Source organism: Oxyura jamaicensis, chromosome 1, assembly GCF_011077185.1.
Source record: "Oxyura jamaicensis isolate SHBP4307 breed ruddy duck chromosome 1, BPBGC_Ojam_1.0, whole genome shotgun sequence".
NCBI lineage: Eukaryota > Metazoa > Chordata > Aves > Anseriformes > Anatidae > Oxyura > Oxyura jamaicensis.
The window spans coordinates 101,816,504-101,827,218 of NC_048893.1; the positions used below are offsets into that span (position 1 = coordinate 101,816,504).

General features: G+C 47.2%; 1 protein-coding gene and 2 long non-coding RNA genes across 5 annotated transcripts in view; 1 reads left to right on the forward strand and 2 right to left on the reverse strand.

Annotated features, from left to right (window-relative positions):
• Positions 1 to 1,676: 1,676 nt before the first annotated feature.
• LOC118160594 lies at positions 1,677 to 3,913 on the reverse strand. The gene is made up of 2 exons (XR_004747590.1): positions 3,846 to 3,913; positions 1,677 to 2,674 (listed from the first exon to the last, which is right to left on the reverse strand). It is a non-coding gene; the product is annotated as an uncharacterized LOC118160594 (long non-coding RNA).
• The window catches only part of USP25 (ubiquitin specific peptidase 25), a 95,675-nt gene continuing 88,016 nt past the window's right edge, over positions 3,057 to 10,715 (forward strand). For 2 of the 3 annotated variants that reach the window (XM_035315414.1, XM_035315415.1), the window contains exon 1: positions 3,057 to 3,463. In XM_035315414.1, the coding sequence (XP_035171305.1) occupies positions 3,419 to 3,463 (45 nt within the window). In that variant the 5' untranslated portion in view covers positions 3,057 to 3,418. The remainder of the gene's footprint in view (positions 3,464 to 10,715) is intronic. The other variant, XM_035315416.1, reaches the window with a different exon arrangement.
• LOC118160593 lies at positions 4,423 to 5,929 on the reverse strand. Its single transcript, XR_004747589.1, has 2 exons — positions 5,231 to 5,929; positions 4,423 to 4,534 (listed from the first exon to the last, which is right to left on the reverse strand). It is a non-coding gene; the product is annotated as an uncharacterized LOC118160593 (long non-coding RNA).

The window sequence follows — 10,715 nt, forward strand, 5'->3', positions numbered from 1 at the left end:
AGTCAACCATTTTGGGAAAGCCAACTATCAGAAAAACAACTGGTTCCGGGCAGTGGAGCTGCAGCTGTCTTTCAGGTGGATTGCTCTCCACGGGGGCTGGTGGAGAGGGCGTGTAAATGGGGGCAGCCTTGCAGAGGAGAGCAGGCAGCTGGAGTTGAGGACTACAGTGAGAGACTGTGCAACGAAGTTGCCAAATGTTCAACCACCATACCCTGTAAAAGATGAGGAGAAACTAGGTGCAGATGTGATCAACTTCCAGGATAGTAATATCCTAGAAGTAAAAGCCATATATAGCTATGGCTTATACTATTTAAGATATTAAAGGTGCATTAAGGTACATTGCCCTGCTTGTAACCAGCAGTATAAGGAACAGGAAGGGATAAAAAAAGAACAAAAACATTTAATCTCTTGAGATTCATAAGCAAATGTGATCATGCAGCCTTCGTTTTTCCGTGAAACAAAAACTTCCCTTTACGATCACTTCTCTTTCTGTGTGCTAGCGTCATCAATAAGAGCAGCAAGAAAATGCTTGCAGCTCTGGAAGTGTGACAGCTAAATGATCACTGCAGACTAGCAATAGGAGCTCAGAATTTTAAGACTGTGGGCTCCTTGTTAAGGTGGCACACCTCAGAAACAACACGTTATGGGTACCGTGCTGCCTCCTTCGTGGATCTTACTGTGCAGCAACAGTGCAGGTGTGACAGCTTGCGGACCCCAAGATGTCACGCTGAATTCTCTGCTGCACACACCAAATGATCCTGAGTTTCAGTCAATGGGATCCGAAGGCAGAAAAGGAATTAAGGACTGGATCCCTACAAACCAAGAAACCTCGTTTAATTTCTACTGAAAAAGTAGTTCTTACTATATTATAGATACTAAGGAGTACTAATACCATCAAGTCAAGAGCTCTTTCTAAACTGTGGCCCTGACAAAATTGTTACCATTTTCTGACAAGGTATAAAAGGCAATTTTGTGCTGAATGTACTTGTGATACAGAACTTGTGCTGCAAACAGAGCATGAATCTCAATTCCACCTGCTATCCAGCACCACTCTATGTACTACAGAACCATACCTTGCATGGCTATAGCTCAGTATGGCTCAGATTGTGTCAGCCCTTCAAATCCCTGTCTCAGAAATGTACTGCTCAGCTTTTTTTTTTTTTTTTTTTTTTCCTTAAAGGAAGTGGAGCAGGAAGGAGCCCTTAAAGGTGTTAGCTTTATTGTTGCTTTGTTTGTCTATTTTTTAAGCCAGGGTGTGTGTAAAGAAAAGGGAAGGAATTTAATGGAAATTCATACTTTGTCATTCTATCCTGATCTGAGGTAAATTGGGCAAAAAGTAAAATTTCTTTTTAACACTTTCCTTTTGAACCCATTTTGCCAGTTGGGGAAGTTTTTTCCATTCAGTTAAATAAAACTCAGATGCTTGAATGAATTATTTCAAGACAAATTTTATTTTTAATGCTACATTGAAACAAATATTTTCAAAGAATATAAACAATAAATACCTTTGATGAAAATTATCTGAACACGAGTAGTGTAGCATATTCCAAAACCATGCAATATAGAAGCTGTAGAAGAGCATGAGAAAAAGCATGACTATTTTGGAAGAGGACAGAGAAATTGGTCTAGCACTCTGGTACAGCAGTGCAACAGGAAACATTTTTTTTTTTTTTAAAAAAAAAAAAGAACATGCGATAAACTCCTGCTGTTAGCAATCTCGCATGTAGCTATCAGTCTAAGGAGAATTTCTGGCTATGCCTTTGAAAAGTATTTTGCAACCCATTCATGATCCCATTGTATTATCTTCATAGTTTCTTGCCTTTTGCACAATAAACTATTTGGGAACATCAATTTTAAAAATTACCTTGTACATTGCAGCATAAAAGGCAAAACCATTAAAACCGATAAAATCTATGAGCACCAAACCTTAGAAGAACAAATATTGATCAAATTGCAACATTTCCTGCTCTGAAGCTACAGTGAATTAAGGCAGTGTTTGCAGGTTGCCCTGAGTTGTGCAAAGTGGTGTTTTTCTTAAAGACCAAGACCTTGCAGTGAAGTTATTACCAGGTAATCTCACTTTACTTGGGGGGAGAAATTGAATTACTGAGTCTTAAAAGGCTCTGTGTGTTGGATTGAGTAGACAATTCATTTCATTGCATCAGGCTCACAGGTCTAGAGTTTGAGATACGTAGTGTTTAGCTGAAGTGTGCTGCTCCCCGGAGCTGTTCCTACAGAACAGGCTCCCCTGCTTTGGGAAACCCACCCAGCACACGGCTAACATCTACCCTAAAGACGATCCAGCACGTGGGGTGGGTCTTTCCGTTACCCTGGTTCAATTCAAGTGCATTTTAGCCACACAGCAACCAAAACAAATCAGGTGCTGCACACATTAGCGAGACGTTTTTTTGGGAGGGGTGGAGAGCAAGCTGATTTTGCAGTTATTCCACAGCCCTGCCGGTGGCTGTGAAGCAGGCCTGAGGGCCCGTCCCTGCCGCAGCAGCAGGGCCTGGCAGGCGGGGAAGCGGCAGGGGCAGCCCCAGCCCCACCTGGTCCCCATCCCACGGCGTGAGGAGGGCAGCGGGTCCGGGTGGCCCCAGCTCTCCGAGACCGGCTCTCCCTGGCTGCGACGACGCCCCAGACTCTCTTCTTGCTCCTTTCTCGACTGCGCAGGCTGGGGGGAGAACAGAAAAATACATCATCAACCCTTTTTTAACGCCGTTCCAAAACGCTCGGATCCGAGCCCTTCTCCGCGCTATTAGCGGCGGAGCGGTTAATTACACCCCCACACCAGGCGCAGCAGCTCCGGGCCCGCCGACCTCCCGCCGCACTCGGCGGCCTGCCGGGGAAGTGCCGGCAGCGGGGCCGCCCCGGGGCCCTGCAGCCCACCGAGAGCCCCCGGGCAGCCGCCTCCCCCGGCCCCGGGGGCCCCGGCTGTCCCCCCGGCTGTCCCCCCGGCTGTCCCCCCGGCTGTCCCCCCGGCTCCCCCGCCGGCCCGCGGGGGTTGAGCGCCGCCGCTGCCAAGATGGAGGCGGGCGGTGCGGGCAGCGCCACCGCCCCTGACCGCTAGGCACCGGCCGGGGAGGAGGGCGGCGGCGGCGGCGGGCGAGGGGTGCCCGGCCGCCGGGGCAGGTGCTCGGGGCGGCGCCGTGCCGAGGGCGGAGCCGGCGGCGCTCCCGGCAACGCTGGGCGGTGGCGGCGGCGGGGACGCGGGGAGTGACAGCGGGGCCTGAGCGGATCGGCGCTGCCCCATGGCGGCCGCCCGGCTCGGCGGCCCGCCCGCCTGGCGGTGACTCGGGCTCCCCCTCCCGCCCCTCCTCCAGCTCCGCCGCCTCCTCCAGCGCCGCTCGCCCAGCCCGGGCCCGGCCCAGCCGCCTCCCGCCGAGCCCGGTGCGGAGCCGGGAGCCGCGCGGGGGCCATGACGGTGGAGCAGAACGTGCTGCAGCCCGGCGGCGCCGCCAAGGTGAGAGCACGGCCCGGCACGGCCCGGCTCGGCACAGCCCGGCCCGGCTGGGCTCGGCTCGGAGCCCGCCGACCTGCCCTGCCCTCCCCGCCCGGGCCTGCGCCGGCCTCGGGGAACTTCTCCCCCCCCTCCCCGGCTGGGGCCGGGGCCAAGGGCGAAGGGAGGAAAGGGCGTGAGGCCCGTGCTGCGGGGAGCGAGGGGGATGCCGAGGGGGGAGCGGGCATTCGGGGCCCGGCCGGCCCAGCAGGGCCCTTGCCGGGGTGCACACGGGGGTCGCGCCCGTGTGCGCTGGGGAGCGGGGCCAAGGGGGGGCTGCGCTCCTCCTGCTGCTACCGCGGGCCGGGAGCTGCTGAGAAATCAATCCCTGCTCAAACATGGACACCTTCGGCAGCTCCCCTCTGCCCGGGGGGACTGGCGAGGGAAGGAGAAACCAGGAATTTAACCGCGCCGCCTCTTTATTTCCCCAGGAGTATCTGTTGCTGCCTAAGGTAACTGTCCTGGCTGCAGCATAGTTGTGCCCCCTCTTGCCTATATTTATTTATTTTTAATGGCACGTGATGTTTTCGTGCGATCATGGAGGTGTATTTGCATTGGCATAGCCGGTGAGGAAGTTCAGTGGCACCGGTCCTGAGAGCGGTTGGTCAGTGGAGAAGGGGCGATGAAGGTGTGACTGGGTGGAGTGCCACAACGTGCGCTCGGGAAGCCCTCCTGGAGGGAGGTGTGCATGCTGTCACCGTGGGAAGCGCTGATTTGGGCGGCTTCGGTAGGACAGCAAGGGCTGAAGGACTGATTTTTGTCTCCTCGCTCCTTAGTCAATGCTGATTTCGACTGATGTGCGCTGACAGATGCACGTGGCAGGCTTGTGCTGCAAGGGCCCATGCCACATCTTCTGTGTTTAAGCACTTTGCTTGTTGCTGCTGTTTGTCCAGGGACTCTCCTGAGTAACCTGATCTTCCTTTTTCAAAGTGTTGTTGATGGTTTACTTAAATATCCCTTAATTATTGTATCAGATATTCTGTTACATAATACTTGTTGGGCACTTGTCAAGGCTTGGATGGCCTGTCAGCAATACTGAACAAGAAATGCTACAGTTTTCAGTTAAACCATTGCTTGTAGGTCAGTAGTTCAGGATTACTTTGGTTTCAAGAATGAGCTTACAGAGTGGTTGGGGATTGAATCTTATAGGTCACCTGGTAATCCATACCGGAGCAAAGAACTTAAGTCAGTTTAAGACTTCTAACGTTGACATTTCTCCATGCGTGATGATTACTTCTCTAAGTATCCCCAGAAATTGTATAGAATTACAAACTTCTTTCGTGCTAGGGATTTGTTTCTTTTGAATCATCTGATTGTTTTATTATCTGAAACTTCTTATTACCTACTTTATCCTTAATTGCATGCTGGAGGAGGGGGAAACAATCTTGAGAACATTTTACAAAAAATACTATTTGACTCCAAAGTAAGTGTCACGTTGCTTAGTGAGGCTAACAAATAGCTAACTGGCTGACAAACTTCAACGTTGTTCAGCTTATTTTCATTAAAAAAAAAATCTTGAAAGCACGGTGGACTGATGCATGGTTGGAGAGATTGCCATGCCACTAGCTCATCTTCTTCCCTCAAAATAAGAAAATCCCACGCTCTACCAATAAAGAGAGTTTGTTCTGCAGACCTCAAAGTTTGTCAGGATTGTTTTCTGTTAGCGTGAAGAAACCACACACAAACAGAAATATATTGGATTTCCAAGAGATGTCTGAGTCACCAGCATACCTTATTCAGAGCTGTGGTTCCCAACATTGTTCATCAGATGTTGTCTATCTGTCATACAGGAAGTATGTGTCAAGCTTCAACAGCACTGGGCGAAACAGATTTTTATTAATAAATGCTCTAACTACAAACAGCCCCCTTCCCGCTGAAGCTATCTTTAGTTTGGAGTTAAAGAATCCGGACCAGTTCAAAAGACATTCTTTCTTTTATGTTTAGTGGTCATCTTGACTCCTCATTAAAGCTAGCCATTTATCTCCTGAAGCAGATTAGTCATGTTACTTTTGTCGCTCTCGACTCTAGTGCAGTTCTGCAGTGTTGCAGGGGGTTCGTAGGCTATCGGTAACCTTCTACGAAGACCAGAGCGCTTGAACGCAGTTACAGGCTGACGCCCTTGCTGTGCCCCTTCTCCAGGTCCGTGCCCTTTAGACAGAGGCTGGGCAGAAGGTGACTTTCTAGTAATTGGAAAAAAACAGCACGGAGAGGTCATACGTGTTTCAGCCCTAACTCGTAATTACTGCGACAGCCAGCTCGTAACAGACTGCAGAAACTGTGTTCTAGGGGGTGAATGGTGGCAGGCCCCTGAGCACTGTGTTATCGAGTGCCAGCGCCTTAGGAGTGCTGGTTGGTGCGTGGATTCCAGGCCTGTTCTCGCTGTCCTTTCGTTTCCCACACCCACTGTTATTTCAGACCTGTGATTCAGCACTATATTGGCAGTCTAATCACAGGAGTAGTGGAATAAAGTTAGGTGTATCAGCTCAGCTCCTTTTTTTTAAAGAAGCACAAACCTTCCAGGATATTCACCACTAGAAATAATGCATGGCATTAAGCAAAGTCTAACACTATTCACTTTCTCTCCTTTTTGTTATTTTCTGGGGGTATTGCACAAAAAAACTCGATTAGCTGGCGGGTGCCTTTCTGCTTTGCTTGACCTGTAAATTTGACGTGCTTATTGAAAGACTGTTAGTAACGTGGTAATGGCAGCTTTTCTTTCCTGAAAGCACAGTCACTGGCACAGTCACTGCCGCGATAGCTGTTCATGCAGAGGGTGACACAGCCGCATGTCTCTGGCAGTTGAGGTGGCGATGGCTCTGCAGTTCTCAGTGGCAGGAGGCGATCTCACAGCATGTCCCCCCAGCATTTGGTGCTCGTGGGAAGCATTTGGTAGCTGTGCTGCTTTCTCACCTTGGTAGGTGGTAACCTTCCCAGGAGACGTACAACCTTACAACCTTGGTGTTCTCATCAGCTGAGTTTGGGGTTGCTGACGGACCCACGGGGCTGCAGGCGCCTGCTCTCATCGCGTGGCCAGAGCCCGTCTCACTTGGGGCCGAGACACAGGAGTCCTCCTGCGTCTGAGAAGGGCGCCCTGGCCCACGTAACGGGGCTGGATTATGTGTCTCCCCCTGGGCAGGCTGCCTGTGTTCGGGCTGTTTGTGTGGCAGGCAAGCTAGCCGTGAGGGGCTGGAATACGGGAGCTACACCTGCTTTGGCTGGCACCAAAAGTTTGAATGCCTCCTTCAGATGGAGAGTGGGGAATAACCAGACTAGTACTAGTTTACTGATGGTGTTTGCACCAACAGCTATGTAGTTCGCAATAAGTATATGGAGTGCCATCGAGTCACAGTTTCAGATATACTTGTATTGTTACATAGTTAAAAAAAAGTTTACAAATCCTGTCATATATGTGTAGTTATAACTTCCATATAGACTCCCATGCAAAGACCAGTGACACAAAGTAATTTTGCAAGCTCTCCTCTGAAAGGTATGTTGAATACCTTCCAATTTTAGGAATGCGCCGGTGGGTTTTGATAGGAGTGTGTGGGCAGTTTTAATTATTATTACTTTGGTAGCTATGCAGTTTTTTGAATCTTGGACATTTTTGTGTTACATTAGTATAATGTGCTATGGATCTGCACCTTTCTGAAACCTTTCGTAGTAGCTTAAAATGTGCTGCCCTCTAGAAAACCTTTCACACATGTTCACTAATCTGACAGTGGTAGCAGGAATTTACAACTATACTATTATCATTGTCATCTGTTGGAAATAACATCTTTAAATATCTTTTGATTCACACTTTGAAAGAAAAATACTACTTGAGCATATTAAAATGTAAGGCTTATACATTTTTCTGTTAACCTTCTGTAATAGTTTAAAATACCTTCACTACTTTCTAAAGGGTTTTTAGGATAACCCTAAGACAGTATTTACAGCTACTCTGAGCAGCAACTACAAAAGATGGCACAACCCAGCAACTTCTATGAAAAGGTCAAATATCAAATTACCCAAATTTCAAATTAGCAAAATATTTCACATTTTTTAAGAGTGCTTTGTAGAGATAAGTGGGAGGATAACAGAGCAATTGCTTTTCTTGCACTCTTATGGCTGGAAAGATATGTTAAGGGAGGAAGTAGCATCCCTTCAATCCTGTGAGATTTGTTGGTGTTCATGGGCTTTTCTAACTGGAGATATAATGAAATCAGCAGGTTTGTCATGGTTGTGTTCTGATAACGAGCAAGGAAGGGAAGATGATGATGATGATGATTATTATTTTTAAATTCCCATTCTGGTTTTGACTAAATCTTCTTTTATTCGTGGCTGAAGAACATACCAGTGTTTCACCAGTTAGTTTATTCAGTTTATCTGTGCGAATCTCAGCCCGTAACTTCAGTTATTTAAGGGGTTGGGCTGGATGACAGAGTTCAGCCTCACAATCCTGGGCCCTGATACCCTGACCCAAACCAAGGCTGCTTTCATGGGCCAGAGCCGACAGCGAGGTGTCCGAGCCGAGTGGTGCTCATGGTGCTCCAGAAGTCACCCCAGCAGTGTCAGGGACAGGCAGCTACCCGGCACCCAGTGGCGGCTTCTGGGGTTCCTCTGTGTTTTCCTGCTCTCTGCTTTCTGTAGTGAAGGACTGATTTGCAGTGCCCAGCCCATCGTCTGGCAAAAGCTAGGAGCCGCGCGTGACATTCCTGATATTCCTCTGCAGAAAAAGTAAACAGAAAGCTTAACAGCAATGCCTTCTCTTGCATGTTTTCATGTAGGAATACATTCCTTTAAAAGCCTGACTTGTTCCTTTTGTTGTGACTTCTTGTACTTCACTTACGATGGAGCAGAGCGCTCAAAACTCCAAGTGGTGGGGGAGTGTGTCTGTCTGTCTGTCTTGCCAGGACCTGGGCTGAGACAGGAAAGTCTCTCCTGCTTTCACTGAGTTGGAAAGATGTGCGAGAGCAGCTTTGCTGTTCTGGGAAACGAAAGTGTCCCGAGAGCTTTCACTTTCTTGTTCTCCTGCCCCAGCGAGTGTGGTTATGTAGGGTGGCGAAGATTGCATTGAGTCAGAACAAAGTCTCTCCTTTTTTTTTTTTTTTTTTTTTTTTTTCATTCTTTTCCTTTCCTTTTTTAATGGCCGTGTTAAACTTCCCTGCCAGAAACCCATGCCCGAGTTGGCAATCTGATGTTCTTCCGTCAGCAGTCAGGCACCTGTAACTCGAGGGGCTGAGCTTCTCACCAGGGGGCTGTTTTCTCCTCCCTGGGTTTGGCTGAGCAGCAGTGCTGAGCAAGTAACACGCCAGGGCATTCGGACAGCAGCCCGGGAGAAGCTGTGGTGGCAACACAGATGATGATTTGATGAATTCTGGATAAACTTCCTTCGTCTTCCTGTTAGGAAATAAAGGCTGCTTCTGTTAGGTGAGGTTTGCACCTCATCAGTTGCGGTGCTCTTGAAGAAGTCAGTATCTGCCAAGGGTGGAAAATATTTGACTGGAGCGAATGGTAGTTTAACCACCTTCAGTGAAATTAATGCAACTTGCACATGATGTCTGCCAGAGGTGGTAGTGAGTCTGTTTGTAGGGTACATGCAAAGTTCTGGTTAATGAGCAGTCAAGGGGAACTCATAGTGAGAAGCCAGTACGTACCCTGAATCACAGTATTTAGTTGTATAGAAACTAAGGGTAAAGTTGAAGCTTTTCTGATTTCCTTTTTTTAAAAAAAATTGTTGGATTATTAAAAAAAATAGAAGCACATACTGTGATAAAGTAGCTTAAAGCTGAGGCTGAGCTACTGAGATAGTTTATTGCTGAGTGGGGTAGCAGGGACATGCCTTGCATAATGGGACAAACTCAGGCTTTATGCAAAGCAAAGGGAAAAGATTTTTTTTTCCTCCAGTTTTCTGCATCAGGTTGGCAAAGAGCATCTCTTAATATTTTTTGTGAACAGTTGTAACTCTTAATTTGGCACCAGCATGTTCCAAATGGTGTATCTCTGATTTTTTAAATATATTTATTACAGCATTAATAAAAGGCAATAAATGTTGTCATAAGCTGTGTTGTGCCAATGCATCTTAGCTCAAGTTGTAGGTAAAATAGACAGCAGCCTTCATTTATGCCCTGCTGAGTACAGCCACCACCTAAAATGCTGCATTTTTACAGCATTAAAATTTCCACATCCGTATTGTATTTCAGGCTTTATATTTCTTTAGGTCATCAAAACTTGCAATAGATCGACTAAGTTCTCTACAAACCATCATCGGGAAATATTCATGCATCTTTCTGAGTGAGCCTGTCTGTATTGCCTTTTTGCCCTAAGTAACTATCCCAGTTTTTAGAAATACATATGGGGAATGTAAATCTGACTCTTTACACTGGGAGTGATTGAGGATGCTGCCTTCTACTGATAGCTGTGGGGCTGTATCCTCTGATAGAGGGGTGGTTTTAACATACTAAACTATGTAGTAGTTTTCCTGGTGAACGTGGCGCAGAGTCTGTGGTTTTAGGCTTTAATAGGAATGAGAAGCAACAATTTGAGTCAATAGTGAGATTCCTGCGAAATGCTGTGAAGAAACAATTTGAACCTAAGGTAGTGAAAAAGACTGATTGACACAAAATTTCATGAATAAGACACTACAATGACCTCAGGTGTCTGCAGCAAGCCTAGTGAGTTCTTGTCTATGTAATTGTGTATTTGCTTTCCCTATGTTAAGTAACATCACTAATTCCAAGTGTTGTAAAATTTTAATTTATTTAGATTCAGACTCTTGCAATTTAAGAAGACTTTTTTTTTTTTTTTTTTTTCAGTTAGGTATCATATTTGTTATTGTTTTCAAACTGTCCAGAGCTACATACTTTTGTTTTTCTTTGCTATAAATGGTTGAAATGTATGAGAATGTTGAAAGCCATCAGCAGGAGGGTTTTCCTGAACGCGGATGTTATCTGTTGATGGGACTTTAACAGAAACAGCACTGTTGTGAGAGATGGCAACACTGAGTTGCCACAGTCTGAACATAGCTCTCCTAAGTACAGGTGTTAGAGAGATGGAATCCTATCCAGGTGCAATATGAATAAGTTGAAAGCTGGAGTGCAACTAGGTTAGCTCTGGAAACAACACCTGACATCAATTTGGTTATGTAAAACGTTTTTTAAAGCAGCAGAAATATCCATATGCAAATTCTGATTATTGGGGGGGGGGGGGGGGGGGGGGGGGGGGGGGGGGGGGGGGG